General features: G+C 41.7%; 1 protein-coding gene across 1 annotated transcript; it reads right to left on the reverse strand.

The window, feature by feature from the left end:
* Positions 1-2,871: 2,871 nt before the first annotated feature.
* LOC103373070 (vesicular glutamate transporter 1-like) lies at positions 2,872-14,842 on the reverse strand. The gene is made up of 13 exons (XM_008302872.1): positions 14,781-14,842; positions 8,733-8,985; positions 7,934-8,052; positions 7,727-7,841; positions 7,527-7,614; positions 6,087-6,173; positions 5,500-5,636; positions 4,894-5,043; positions 4,647-4,779; positions 4,045-4,155; positions 3,829-3,956; positions 3,425-3,494; positions 2,872-3,170 (listed from the first exon to the last, which is right to left on the reverse strand). Exons 1-13 carry the CDS (start codon positions 14,840-14,842, stop codon positions 2,872-2,874), a joined length of 1,752 nt encoding a protein of 583 aa, XP_008301094.1.
* Positions 14,843-15,606: the final 764 nt, after the last annotated feature.

Raw genomic sequence — 15,606 nt, forward strand, 5'->3', positions numbered from 1 at the left:
GGTGGTTAAAGGCCACTATAACAGTGTTTATTGTCTTACCTCCACATAACTTTATACTCACTGTGAATGTTTGTGAGGTGAAACCAAAAGCTTTATTTCTAGAATTTTTTGCACAACTCTTCATGTTGAGAAATGACAGTACTCAGAAAACAGCGACATGAAGCGTCTCAGTAAGGTGATGGGTCACCAGAGCTGCTTCAGTGCACATCGTCGTGGGTTTTGCAAGTCTGGAACTCTGCTGGAGGGATATAGAGCTTTCTTACAACAGATATTCCCTCATTTGGTGTTTTTTGATGATGTTGGTGGAAAGATCTGTCTAATATGTGTGTCGATCGGGGTTGAGATCTGGTGGCTGAAAAGAGCATCAAACCATTCAGTGACACTAAATACAGGGGCATTGTTATCTTTAAAGAGAGCACTCCCATCAGGGTTGAAATGTTTTATCATATGTTTAAAGCGATCACTCAGAACAACTTTGAATCGATTCACAGTGACTTTTTTTCGTCTTAGGAGTCAAGTGGACCTCAGCCATACCAGCAAAATGTCCCCCCGTAGCATAATAGAACCAGAAAGATTTTAGTTTTTTCTTTAAATTGCCATCTACCTGTACATCTATATTTTGTACAGCTGTGCCTATAGAGGAAACCTAATTCCACTTGTGGTTGCCACACGCCACCAGACCAGATTTGATTTATTTTTAGAAAAGTAAGTGCTGCTCTCTTCCGTCCCTTTTCTTTCCCGTGTCCTTTGCCTCCGCTCATCCTGCAACATAATGCCGCGCGAAAAGGTACGAACAAAGCACAAGGGATGTAGTACCGCAGCATTATCAGATGTCAGCGATGAATATGTTTCTCCTGCTCCTCCTCTCTCTTTCCTGGCAGATGGGTGCAGGATAATCCGATTGATTTTAGAGACCGGGGGCAGAGCAGCGAGGGTGAATCCCTGAGCCTCTGCGCCGCTTCTCACTGGCTGCAGAGAAGAACTGGTGAGCCCCTTGTTTTAACTGGTGCCATCAAAATCAATTTTTCCTCCATTTCAATGCTCCTTAAGCTTCAGCTCGGTAATCAATACGCCGCGTGGAGAGGAGCCCAGCATTAGAGGCAACATGAAACCTCGGTATCAGAGGGCTTAGAGACCTACATTATCAGAGCCTGAATCATGCATGAAGCAGAGGAAAGTTGGGTGGAGCAAGACAAAGCAGGTGCTGTAATTAACAACAAAGCTGATTAAAAATGTAGCGCTTGACTGAAATCATCTATTTATAGCGAGATAGTTTATGCACCAGCAAACATTAAGTCTTCAAAATAGCAGCCGTGCACGAGCGTACACGGTCATAATGACTGTACAGGAGTGATCACCTCTAGGTTTTATTATACAACATTTTTCCACATGTACATGTTTTTTTTCTTTCTTTTTTTTTTTTTTACATATACAGTTTGAGTTTAGAATCCAGAAGAAAACATTGAACAACAAAAAATGAAAAATGAAAAAAGAAAAACAGTAAAAATCCTAACATTAAATATTCAGTCTATCAGTGTATTCCACTCAGTGAAACAGAACCATCCCATGACCTACGCTGGGTTCATGGTTGCACTTTAAACCTTCATTTTGGGACTAGCTAGAGACATTACAACATCTACGAACAAAGATAAATACATGTACAGGGAAATGCTGATGTTTTATTGTCCTTTTTTTTTTTTTTCTTAATTGGATAGTTTACTGATCATTTAACATATCTTCACTTCGCAGCACTTTAAAATAAAGGAAAGGGCAACGAGAGATCACCACACCCTGTGGCCAAACCACAGTCTTGGCTCAGTGCTTTTTGTGCTTTGCCCCCGTGACAGAGTGCATGTGTTGGGGTTCAAAGGATATGTGCTGACAGCAAACTGTTTTTTGTGACGCCAACCCTTAAGAGGATGAATTGCGACACACGACAGAATAACATCACATATTAGATGTTAAGTGTGAAGAACAAAATTTTTCAGCCACAAAGACGCCTCATAGAAAGAAAAAGTAGGTCTAACTAAGAAACTAGTTTCAAAACGGACTCGTTCTCTTCCTTCTATTGCAACATGAGGCATTCTTAATCCCCAGTTAGTCGGCAGGCAGAAAGGTCAGAGGCCTAGCACAGGTCTGTACGAGGAAATCAAAATCTAAAAATGTGTATATGGGCTATTTAGAAGTGACAACTTTACAGAAAGCTGCGTACAGTAATACTTGCAGGTGTTCAGTTACTTTTTCAGTGGTAAACCAATACTACAGAACAAAATAGTTTGTTGTATTGGCACAAGTAACATGCTTTTTTCTTAAAAGTGTGCAGATTAAGGTAAACAAAAAAGGAAACATGATTTCATATTATTGCATGAAACTAACAGAGGTGCATACTCTGCTGCTGTGGCTTTCAGAAACTTGAATTTAAAAAAAGAAAAAGAAATGTGAGAGTGATCAGTGAGTGCCCCAAAATTTGCAATCTTGAATGAATCAAATACGATGCGAGGCAAACAAATTAAATTCATGTTTTGTCAGTTCTTATAGAAATTTCTACAATTATTACAACAAATAAACACCAAAGGAAGCCACACCAGGCCTACAGCACAGCCCTCCTCCAACAGGAAGGCTGACGACTCCTACAACACTCTTACGTAGATCGTCACAACTGCAATCACACACAAACACACACTTTACATCTACTAATGTCTCCGCCACCACCGTGCAGTCTCTTTGAGATCAGTTCAGACCTGCTGAAAATCGTCCCCCCTTCCGCTTTCCATTTTAAATCCAAAGTTTTTCATGCCATCAGTTGAGACTCCACACTTGTTGATACACTGTTTGTGCCTACGTGAGGAGGAGGAGGAGGATCTGCTGCTTTTATGTCAGCTCTCGGTCGCCCTCTCCTCCGTAAAGATAATTATTGGTTCCAGCTGGTTGGACGTACTCCTCGGTTTTGTCCCAGTCAGAGACCCAGCCTCCTCCTCCTCCTCCTCCTCCCCCCCCTCCTCCGTTGGGATCCGAGCCCTGGTTCATGGCTCCGTAGCCCCCCCCGCCGCTCGTACGATACAGCTCCTCCGTCTCGTTGGCGAGCTCGTCCTCGTCTAGGATGCCGCATTTCTCGTCGCTCAGCTGCTCCGGCTCGGCCCAGGCCTGTTTCTCTCCGGAGGCGAAGAGGCCTGCAAGCAATCAGTCGAATCAACTTCAGCAATCAGTTACAGAATTAGACCTACAACAAATCTACAGAATATGTTCAACTGAACTTCCACTATGATCGCATCACGAACAACACACAGACTGCTGCGTACTTGCAAAAAAAACTATTTGTATATCTAAAATGTCAGAATATCACAAACTACAAAGTTATCTTTATAAACATATGGGACAGTCTTGTTATTGACGTGGCAGAATAGAAAATAGAGTAAATACCCACCATAGAATATAACCCCTCCATAATGGACAAGTGAGGCGATAAGAAACACGCCCTGCCACTCTTCACGCGTCTGTCAAAAAAGAATAAGGAAGAAAAAGTAGATTTAATTTAGGTTATATGCATGAAAAATGTGTTTTATTTGCTGCTGTGACTTTAAAATATTCTAAAGTTAAAAACAGGTTTTAATATGGACTATTTTTTAGAAATGAGAACTCAGCATACACTTAAACTAAAGTAATGTCCTTCTTAGTGATAGATTTCTTCAAATATGACTAATGGAAATTTTTCTAAAAGCCTCTCTGAGGAACTGACACCTCTGCTGTTAATTATAAGGCCCTGCCACACAAACAAAATAAAATGTGTCAGAACACAGTGTCAAACACCACATGCGTCCACATTCTCACCTTGTGCTTCGTCATGGCACCGACTATAAGCGGACAGACCATGCCGGACAGGGTGCCCACGCCGTTGGAGATGCCCATGAGGATACTAGCGTAGCGCGGCGCAATGTCCAGGTGGTTCACATTGAAACCTTATAGAGGGATAACAAATGGTTAGATTGCTCCAACATCCCCCAAAAGTCTGGTAATATTTGTGATTAAAATGTTTTTGTGTTTCACCTGAAATGGCAAAACCAGAGAAGCCCACAGCCAGGACCAGGAATGTAATGGCGACACCCTTAGTGTGAGAGAACCCAACCACCAGCAGCAGCGTCGCCTCCATCCCAAACCCTGATTCACAGCAGCATCAAAAGCACAGAAGCAAACAAAGACTCAGTTTAATGCTCCAATCTTGGATCCGTATTTAGCTCCAAGTTATTTTAGTTCATTCCTTTGTTTTCATAAGATGCAGTTGTCAGGGCAGATATCTCAAGTTGCTAAGTGATACGTACGGGACACTGTACGCTTCTCCAATTCACTTTGCTATCAGTTCATCTCTACGGAGCAAAAATAGCAGACAGATGCAGGGCGTCTGCTTTACAGTGAGTCATCATTTCCCCTAATGCAGCAAATGTTTTCGCACCAGCTCACATGTAGGTAACGCTATAATTAGCCGCTGAGTTACTGTGCATTATTTCGGCTTTACATGACTCAACACTCTGAACTTATACATTGTAAAGGCAGTGAAATACTACTTTATATGAGATTTTATGCTAATTTGTGAGCTGGTTGTATCTCTCCTACGTGCATGTGTAGTTGTTCATCTTCCATCATTTTCTCACCTCCACAGTTCATAAGTTTTCGGACATTGGTGGTGGTCATGATGTGGTTGGAGCGCAGGTAGTCTGCAAGCTGGCCACCGATGGGCACAATGATGGTCATAACCAGATGGGGAAGTGCAGACACTATGCCCACCTTGAAGGGAGAGGAAGACAGTCAGATTTAGGACGTCTGGTGATGATCGCTGAGGTAAACACAGAGAGCAGACTCTTCTGTTCCAGCACGCTGCCCACATTTGGTTTCTGTTACCTTGCTGATCTCGAACCCAAACACTTCCTCGAAGTACGCAGGCTGGCTGATGAGAAGCAGGTAGAAGGTCCAGCTCCTGCAGAAATTAGCCACAATGATGGCGTACACCGGCATGGAGGTGAAGAAGGCCCTCCAAGGAGTGTTGAACTTCTGTAAGAGAAAATAGGCGTAACCAGTTTTAGTGAATTTAATGAACGAATATGTAAAACTGGCATAAATGTGCAGTTATTTACATGCAAATATGATCAGGCAAAGAAGTGCACGTAGATGTGGTAGCATCAGAAGAGGTTAGTGAGAAGGTAGAACTTTCTTAGTTTGACACAGAAGAGCAAAAATGACCACTAATAAGAAGTTTCTAAATCTATCAGTGGTGCTTTTATTATTTTTTCTGACTCAGCACGTTTTTTCCACTGATGAAATCTACATGTGATCTCATCCTTACTTAGGATTTTGCAAGAAAAAAAAACCCCAAAGAGTACCAGCAGGCTTCAAACTATTCAAACACACTTGTTGGGAAATGCTAGCAGAGGCCACAGCAGTGTGCTAAACCTCAGTCAGTGTGATGTGATTCAGCGTTTGAGCTATTGTGCAGCCTCACGTACTGACCGTTACTGTATGTTGGGCAGACTCGCCGATGCTTTCCTCAATGTACTTCCGCTCCTCGTCGGTGATGGTGGGGTGAGCTGCTGGACTCTCGTACGACACCAAGATCCAGAAACAGTACCACATGACACCAAAAGTTCCTGGTTGGGACAGGAGTGAATCAAAGTGGGGGAGAAAATAACAATTTAAAACTGGAAGAAAGGCCAAAAAGAACATTTTGACTGTAGTTTCTGCTTTGGTACAGAGTCAGATGTTCAGTTTATACATAATGTGTGTGTGTGAGGGGTCTGTTTGATATGTGTGTATATATTTTAGGGTGCTGGTCTGCTGTGGTTTCCTGTGTTTGCAGTTTCAGTACGTGTCAGTTTCTGCTGTGTTCCTGTGCTACCACAAGCATCATCCTTTTGATTTGTTTATAGTCATTGCTGGTTCATGATTGTCACTCTGTTGTCAGGGTGAAAACAGTCACACTGTATGTTACTACAAGAGAAAACGGGTTATAGTTGGGTACAAAAATCCAACTTCAAAACCTTAAACACACAGTCCACATTTCATAAAGTCTGTAGATCTAAAGGTCAGACGTCTCCTACCGTAGACGTAGAAGACAGACGACCATCCTGAGTACTGCACCAGGATTCCAGCTAACGGCATGGCAATCACAGCACCGGCGTAAGAACCTAAAAAAACACTGGGTTTAGTGGGACAATATACAATATACTCATGTTTGCCACATATATTTCATACATTCATTTGCCTCCTATTTTGTCATGCAGCTGTTGAGCTACTTAATATAATCACTATTTCCCATTTTTCAGAGGGGTTCAACACACACACACACATAATAAGGGTGCTGCAAAATAGTGGAAATGACAATCACAGTGATAATGTAAGATTTTAAAAAATGGAATATTCATTATCATGGTAATAATATATATTATTAAATAAAATGAGGTCAGTAGCTGTCTGAGTGACACTGCAACATAGCAGGTGGTTTTAAATCACCCTGACGCTGGTGGCCACCCGTCATGAAATATGAAAAAGAAGAAGAGGAAGACACTGTCACATCCTAGCTACCACAGTGTGGCTTCTTCTAGCACATAAAACCATCTGGGAGGAGGTGACAGATGTGACTCTACTCACACTCAAAAAACGTTTAAAAAATAATATTGTTATCATGGCTACCCTCATAATCATGTAGCAATAACAGCCACAATATAAGTAAGAGGTGAACAGTAAAAGTAATTACATCATGAAATATATACAGTCGTCCTCAAATGTATTCATATCCTCCCATTAAAGAAGGAAAAAAAACAGCCGTCACTGAAATAAGTTGAAATTGACAAAAGTAATAATGACAATCATGACGGTGCTTTTGTATTATGGTTCAACAGAAATTTTTAAAAAAAAAAAAAACAAAAAAAAACCAACAAGCAAATAAGCATGATGGGACCCGTAAACTAATGTTTAGTTGAACAACCCTTTGAGCCAATCATTGCAATCAAGTGTTTCCTGTAACTCTCAATCAGACTTCTGCACCTGTTGACAGGTGCTTTGATTTTGGCCCACTGCTCATCAGCAAAGTGCTCTAATTTGTCTGGGACAGTTTTGTTGTTTGTTTTTTTTTAAATTATTTTTTCAACCATAATTCAAAAGCAATGTCTTCTTTCACTAAATTAGAATTTAGCAAATTTTTATTTATTGTTACTTTATTCAGTTTCTAGTTATTTGAGTGACTGTTGTGAATTTTGCCTTTTCTTTGGACGGGTTTGAATACATTTGAAGGTAGCTGTATACATTTAAAAAAAAAAAAAAAAACAGGAACTCTTTAGATTGGAGAAGCTGGAACCAACAAATGTTTGACATTTTTGGTTCAAATATAAATTACACATTTAGTTTATTGTCCAAATAGTTGCAGATTCATTTTCTCAAAGTACCTGATTGATCAACTTTGAACTCTATATTAAGCAGTACATGTACTAACAGTGGTGATGAACGTCCATTATTTAAAGGTGCAGTGATCAGGGACTCACCACAAAAGGCCGTTGTGGCCAGACGACTTCTCTCAAGAGGCGGCGCCCATTTTGCCCAAATACCGTGACAAGCTGGATATGAAACCCCCTGTGGGATATGAAGTGAATGTAAGAGTTTAAAGCATGATAACTATTTTTAAACACAGTATGCAAATAGAGATACAGCTCATTGCCAGTTTCTCGTATTCTAAGTAAAGCACCTCCACAAGTCCTTGAAACACCCTGACGATGATAACGCAGCCAAAGTGCATCCGCGCTGCAGAAGGGATGAGCATGTTCAGGCAAGATGTGGCCACTATAGCAAAGCCAAACACTCTGAGGGAGAAAGAAGACGGAGAGAGGAAGTTCAATATGTTGTATTAGATCGGCTGCATACAATAAATGTCCAGTATAGTGGGTTAACAGACCTGTTTGCTGCAAACTTTTGGCAGATGAAGCCTCCAGGGATTTGAGTAACTATGTATCCCCAGAAGAAGGAACCATGGATCATCCCCACTGTTTCTGGATCCCAGTCGAACTGTGCTTTCTGTTGGGGCAGACGGTCAAACATGAGGATCTATAATGTTTAATCTCATAGAACAGGCAGCATGTGATGCTAGATATTAGATAACCGGCAGCTAACTTGAAGGCAGAAGCAGCACAGTGAGAGTTATGGTCCACCACTGACACCTATTGAACAATCACCAGTATTCCTCCACAGCTCTTAAACCTTTAACTCTGATGACTAACCCACTTTGTTTGACCTGCAAATTTGAATTTCCACCTCTAAAACCGCAGCAAATTTGGGAAACATTTTGGATCTCACTTTGACTCATGGATGGCCTTCCTCTGACTAATGCACGCTGTTGTCTAAAATATGACCGGATGCTGTAGCATTAAGACGTCCCTGAGGATGGATTGACCTGTCTCACAGCAGACATTTTGCCCTGTCGCAACAGGAAAGGCTTGACATTAAAAACAGCTGCATTCAATTTAGGTGAGCTAAAGTATAGTTCCAGGATCTCGTGCAGTCTGGCTCTCTGTAATGGCTGTTAATAAAACACACAATGTAAACATACTTCATCTGTGCTTCTCATGCTGTAAAAAGTCAGCCTATTTGAAAAACTGCAGCACAGGTGTCCACATACTTATGGCCACATGCATTCACTACTTTTCCTTGCTGTTGTAGTTTAAACGATGCCACGAGCGCTGTGTGCTGTCACTCACCACTATGATCTCCTTGTTGTCCCTGTAGATGGTGTGGCTGTTGACCATGCTGACGATGGCCACGCCCAGGTTACATCGGATGCCGAAGGAGATGCAGAAACCGATGCCGGAGAGGATGGCGATGATGTAGCGCCTGGGCAGGCCGAAGCACGTGCAGTCCACCACGGGCATCTCCTTCTCCTCCACCAGCTCCGGCCGGCCCTCCGCCGACAGCTCAATGGTCTCGCCATTTTCCTGTTTCTTCTCAAGAGCTCTGTGAGGAAGAGATGAGAAAACCCAAAAGTGACAGCTTGTAGTTTGAGCCGTGTTTAAAGACAGCGCTGGACAGTTTTAACAGTTAAATGTTTGCACTTAGCTTGTGATAGTTTGGCTTTCTAACAGTTAAACCGTTCCTTTGCAGCATTATATAAGAACCCTTGGCCTCTCAGTACAGTTTGCTACACAAATAATCTTGACAATACACATCAAAACATCCTTTAATGCAAAACATTTCAGAAACTCCTCCCAAATAGTAGGAGTGCAGAGTTTGTTGACTCATTTCAGATTGATTTCTCAACAGCGAAAGGAAGTAGTTCAACTTTTAGCAGTTTATTCAGCCCTCAGAAAGGTCAGAGTTCATGTTTTGCTTACTTTCTGACTTCTATATTGTCGATTTTTCTTTCAGAGGAACCAGTTTGTCGGCGAGCTCCAACTCCTGCTGCCACGGTGAAAACAGATCGCGCTCTGAAGGGCTTGTTGACTGACAGCTTGGCTTGATAAAAGTGCAAGGATCTGGATGTTCACACAGCTTTTTCTCGCTGTCGGTTCGACAAGCAACTCCGGCACCTTAACAAGAGACAGTCAGCACAGTTGTCTGTTTGTCTCCCACCGCCGAGGCTCCGCTGGAAAAGCTTTGACTTCTGATGTCTTCTCAAGGTGTTAATGTATTGAGAAGTTTTGTATCGCGGATCTCCCGACGGAGCCGGCCAACAGCGAGGGGGGGAAACCGTGTGGATAAAAGACTCGTGCACCTCTTCTCCTTTTCAGACAAAGCTAACGACGCTTTCTGAGAAAAGCCTGAGAATCCGTGACCTCTGCCCGCCTCTAACAAGCATCAAATATGTATCCAAAGGCAGCAGTCATTTATTAAACATGACGTGTGCAATGCTGAGTTCTTAGATCAGACTGGAGCACTGCGGCTGACGGAGCACAGAGCTGCTTTCATATTTCACCTTTATTTATTATACACAGTTTTCACACATATGCAAACCAAAAAAAGAAAAAATAACAACAACAACTAAGAGCAAATATCCCAGTGGCCTCTGTCTTGTAAATGAGATTTGCAGCTAAATTGTCCAGAGAAACACACAATACATGGTGTTAAAAGCATCAGAGCTGCAGCTGTAAGCCAAACAGTGAGTGGAGGGTAGGGGTGTGTTTTTTAAACTACCTGTCAGCTGGTTGTACAGGACACAGGGAGAAGAAATGAATCACATTTAAAGTGTATTACGATTCTTATCTGGTTCTATATTATGATTCTTATTAAGACTCTTATCACGGCTTCATCAGGGCGCCTCATTAATAACAGTGGCCATTGTGAACATTCATCACGGTCGGGATGAAAGTCTCTGACTAGAAGATCCTCCGTGTTGTAAGTAACACAGCTGCACATGTAGATTGGTATCATGCGGGTTTATGAAATCTAACAAACATCAGCTCCTCTGTGAAAACCCACACTTAAAGACTCTATTACAACAAATCAATAACACGAAGGTCAACGAGGTTAAAACCAAAAAGATCGATTCATATGTATTGTTTTTGTGTCTTTAGTGTGACTCTACTGCTCATGGACAGGCTTTTGAAATACAATGTGATGTGTAACTTTTAGAATATGTATATTTGGTAAATGAACCCTAAAAATGAAAATTCAGATTTTTATAGAAATAACATAATAGTTTTATAGTAATCTGCATTCTATTTGTCTGACAAAGCGAGGCTGCTATTTAACAATCTTGAGCATGATGTGTTAACACTTTAGTAAAGGCATATGAGCCTTAAAATCATTAAAATAAAAATGTTTCACTGCAGAGTTTTGAGGTCCATCATATTATTGAAGAGGAACTGTGTAAAATAATCGTGTTTCTCTGCAAAACATGTAGTTAATGCCTGTTAATTTATCATGTGAGCACTTTATTGGAGTTAGAATATTTTACTAATTTTGCATTTTTTGTTTGACAGCTGTTGCTGCCACTCAGTTTACCTTTTTTTCCCCCAGTGTGTGGTTGCAGTGATCCCAGCAAACCTCTGGACCTTCACACTGTTCCTGACTAAACCAGCAGCAGACTGAAGGTGTGCGAGATCCCTGACAGACCAAACATTCCTGGAAAGACTTAGATTGATCTTAATTACTGACAGTTAAGCAGAGATGGAATATTTTTATAAAAAGTTTACATTCTAAAAACTCATTCACTGGCCTGATTTAAACACAGTGTTGCAAAAATTCCAATTCACGGATTTAGATAAACCTGTTAAGTTGCCGACATTATTTTTGATGGGTTGTTTTGACATAATTAACCATCAACTTAATATTGTGTGTGATTTAAACTCAGATATCTGCATTAGTTGATGTCAAGTTGAGGCAACTTCATGAAATTGCCTTGATAACCAACTGTTTCTTCAAGCCCCCTCATCTACGCACTTAACATTGGAGCAACTTATTTTTTTAATTTGCCAACTTAAAAACTAATTAGACACAAAACACTATAACATTTTTGAGTAATGTGAAAAGGCTGCTGATATTTTATAAATAATGAACTTATAAACTTGTTTTTATGCCACCAATCATTAGATAAGTTTCCTGATTGAAGAGGAAAAGCTAATTCCCCTGAACTCAATTTAGTTTGTTATTAAATTAGAAATCATAACTCAAAAAGATTTTTTTTCCCAGTGTAGCTGCTCTTAAAATTCCATTGACTGACCTTGTAGCTGCTTCTGGTAAAACACTAGAACTGTGATGTTGTGTAACGTTTTACCTCTTTTTGTCTAAGATAATTGAAAGTGGAGTCGCAAAATGATCCGTTTTAAACACTGGAGATCACTGGGTCAACACAAGCCTTGGATTCCTTTGCATTTTTAAAAACAATATGTGTCATGCTTGGATACTAAATAGCATGAAGAGTATGTGACACAAGCCTTTCTACATCTATTTTTTAGGCTCACCAGGTTTATCCAGCCAGTTGTGTCATCACACAAAGCTGACAGCAATCTTGCAGCTGTCTAGTTTTATGTATTTCAGGTGAAGATCCTTTAAAAAGACAGATACTAACATATCAAGTTACAAAAAAAAGAAGCTCCAGCAATAGAATTCCTGCAAACAACCCTGACGAGGAAACAACAGCTCCACAATTATAAAACATACATGCTCTGTTAGTTACTGTAAGCAGGGGTTCCAACAATCTTCAACACTGATCAAGTATTAATGATTCTCACTGTTAAATTATTTATATCTCTGGCTCTCTTGGACTATTTTTGTCTGGGCGGGCCTCTCGCTTCATTCTTCCTGTCTCCTCTTCATCTTTAACCCTGCCTTTTACCGTCCGCTCCCCTGACTCACGCATAGTCTCACACACAATTCACAACATTTCCTTCTTTCCTCGACACCAATTTATTTGTTTTCCTGCATCCAGATTATGTCCGTGTGGAGTTTTCTTTCTCTGCAATACAGTGAGCAAAGCTTAGCCGCCTGCCTACTTCTTCTTCTTCTTTTTTTTAACCACATTTTCTCGATCGTATCAGTTGACTTTTCATGACTGACCCCGAGTTAAGGAAAATCCGTTGTAATCCTCACAAGCTAGCTGACCTTCTCCCAGTTGCTCTCACACCATGAGGACAGATCTGGGTGCAGCAAATCTGGGGGAGCAACTTAACCTCAGTGGGAACGAGCACGGTTTTGAATCTTAATTATATATAAGAATGTTGACTTCATATTACCAGTCCTGCTCAGTGAGGATATCTGGTTGTCTCTTCAGGTTAATCTCTTAATTCATACGTCAAGGACAAATGTCAGGGCAGTTCAGCAGCTTGGTGCAGCTTGGAATCATTGATTAGATAAGAGATGAGTAGAAAAACTGGTGCTTGAAAAATTGAAAACCTTCATGACACCATAAAAAGGACCGACGAAAATGTCAGAACATCTACTGTAAACAGCTACAAACATGGTAACATCTAAAAAATAAGTACATTTTGTCTCTAATTTTTGCATTTAATAGGAAAGATAGTGCTCTTGAGGACCTCCGATAAACCAAAAATGGCAAATCATGCAATCAAACAAGCTAAATATATTTCTCTCAAACTCTGCTCACATGTCGATCCTAATGGTTTTGTCCTCTGATAATGAGGGTCAAACGTATTATAGAGTTATTGATCAAACATTAGAGAGAACAGTTCATTCAGGTGAAGAAATAAGATGCCCAATAAACAGGGATTTAAAATTTAATGGGCGAATGACAGGAGGAGACTGTCGGTTGGTTGTACATCAGTAAAATCGTGTTCATCCTGAGTCACAAGCTGAAGACAGCAGCTGATAAGTGGCTGCAGTGTGATCTTGATCTTACGCTGGAATCCACGATAAAATCAAATGAAACGATGGATAAACAGAGTCGAACAGAGCAACAGAGGCAGCTCCATTCCTTCACAACAAAACGCACAACAACAGATATTAGGCGGAAACCATCTGCCGGCTCTTGTCTCTGTGCGCCCCCGTTGGGGACGTTGCGTGCCAGTGCGCGTTACGCACAGCAGCGACGCACCTTGGGAGCACCTGAGAGCACGTGCGCTTCACGGAGACGATGGCTGCGCGCTCTCTGGCCTTATCCTGCCTGTCAGATGCCCTGAAGTAGGTAGGTTAGGTGGGGAGGGAGGGGGGGGAAGGGACGCAATGACGAGCTATCGGGCTACTTAGAGGAAGAGAGACAAGTGCCCAAGGTGTACGGCCTGCAGGGATTTACGTGGGCCGACAGCTTGGACGAGGAGAGGCTATTTCTGGAGAGGATTTAAGTGTTTAGACGCTGCATCAAATCCCGAGAGAAAGAAAGGGGAGTCCATCAATACTTTTTTTTTCCTTTTGCTTTCAGATCACTGGCCAGGCTCCTGACAGCCTCACAGACTATTTCTATGGTGCATTGTCTATTATTTTTATTATCATTATTTTTAGCAACTTGCTGTCAGTAGGACTGATTAGAGCTGCTGAAGTTTTCAAAAAGCCACACTGAAATGCTTCATTAAGTACAAAAATGTCAGCTTTACATGCATGATCCTACCTTGACCCATCACGTGTTTCCTTCCTAACAATGCAAAGAAGCACCTGATGACACTTTCCTGTGGTTGCTCTTCAAAAATGAAAGGTTTGACAAAATAAAAGCCTCTCAGGCCTGCTTGACACTAAACACTCAGGAGGAATAGATACACCACACTATCAGACTCATTGACAAAAGCATAATGCTTGATGGGTCACTCATAAAAATCCACAAGATAAAACTGTGACAAGCCTCCTTTGATTTGACAATGTGACAGCACTGCAGAAAAGCTCAGAGAAATGGATCCATTCATCGACCCGACGCTTTATCTTACACTGACACCACAGTTTGGGCCTAATATGAAACTTAATTCTGCTTCTTTTTTTTTGATTCCTCAGAAGCAAATGAGGATAATTTACTTAGCATTGCGTGTGAAAGAGACTGCAGAGATTACTTTTAGATTCCAGAGCGTTTGTGCGCTCTGAGGAAATACTGTTATTCGCCTGCAATGCCTCACAAAGTGACTCTTTGTGTGTTCTTTAGCGCACAGAGACAGATGTGGCAGGTTATCCAGGCCCATGGACATCTTGATCTGTTCTTTACCTCTTATCTTCACCTGATAAATGCTCATATTCAAACATGTTTCAGCAGCTGAAGGTGCCTCCAGCTTTCTAGATTAACCGCTCCTTAAACTTTGTGTTAACATTAAAGTGCAGCCTGCTGTGTTCTGGTTGCAGCTGGACCCACAGGGGCTTTTTCTTTTCTTTTTACATACCCGTATATTTTCCCGAGAGTCTTGGCTGCCACGGCCTTAAACCTGTCCGGCCGGATCTCCATCCTCACGACTCCAGGACCGGACCAATGTGCAGTCTTTGCGCGCTCCCGACTGAGCGCACACCCTTCTCCTCTGCTCCCTGCGCTTCGTTCTTCTCACTCACATAAAAAAAATAATAAATGTGATTTTACTTGGTCACCAGGCTCCTTAATTAACCCGCAGTGTCCCGTGCAACAGAAGTCAGCGGCGCAGATTGTCCAGAGATTGAGTTCACTTCAAATGCCTTTGTTTAAAAATCACCATTTTTCAGCTCCACTTTTCCACAGTCCTTGGTGTCCAGACGAACTTCTTTACACTCTTTGGTGTCCGTAAAGGTTCGCAGCGCGCCGTTGGCAACTTTCGACAGGATTCATGGCCAAACGGTGTCTCTGGCCGTGGTCCTGAAAACAGATTACTGCTCCCTGCGCGCTAATCTCTCCAAGTGTGTGTAGTGAGTGGAAGGTAGCATGTCACTTCCTTCCCCGCAGCCCGGCGTTTTAAGCACCGACTCTCCAAGCAGCGGGCTATTCTGGGAGCGCACAGAGCCTTGAATGGAGAGAGTAAGAGTAAACACTGTCCGATCGAAGCATATTAACAGACTTCCCAGGTATTTGGAGGTCGGGATGGGCAGGCGCGTCTCGGGACGCAGGGATGATTGTGGGAGGACTGCCGGTTATTTGCGCTTTTAAGGCCACAGATTCGATTTTAAAAAGACTATAAATGCACACTAAGATTAATAGTAAAAGAAAAAAAAAAAGATTATTGTGATTTATGGAGATAAGGCAGG

This window comes from Stegastes partitus, unplaced genomic scaffold (assembly GCF_000690725.1).
Source record: "Stegastes partitus isolate 25-593 unplaced genomic scaffold, Stegastes_partitus-1.0.2 Scaffold1901, whole genome shotgun sequence".
NCBI classification, from domain to species: Eukaryota; Metazoa; Chordata; class Actinopteri; family Pomacentridae; genus Stegastes; species Stegastes partitus.

Bases quoted from the DNA above. Each gene is read 5' to 3' on its own strand.
- LOC103373070 (XM_008302872.1), bottom strand. From the start codon at position 14,842: ATGGAGATCCGGCCGGACAGGTTTAAGGCCGTGGCAGCCAAGACTCTC. The intron at 8,053-8,732 runs GTGAGTGACAGC...CTGCCCCAACAG, and splicing joins ACAACAAGGAGATCATAGTG to AAAGCACAGTTCGACTGGGA. The intron at 3,957-4,044 runs GTGAAACACAAA...TCCCTCTATAAG, and splicing joins CTCTGGTTTTGCCATTTCAG to GTTTCAATGTGAACCACCTG.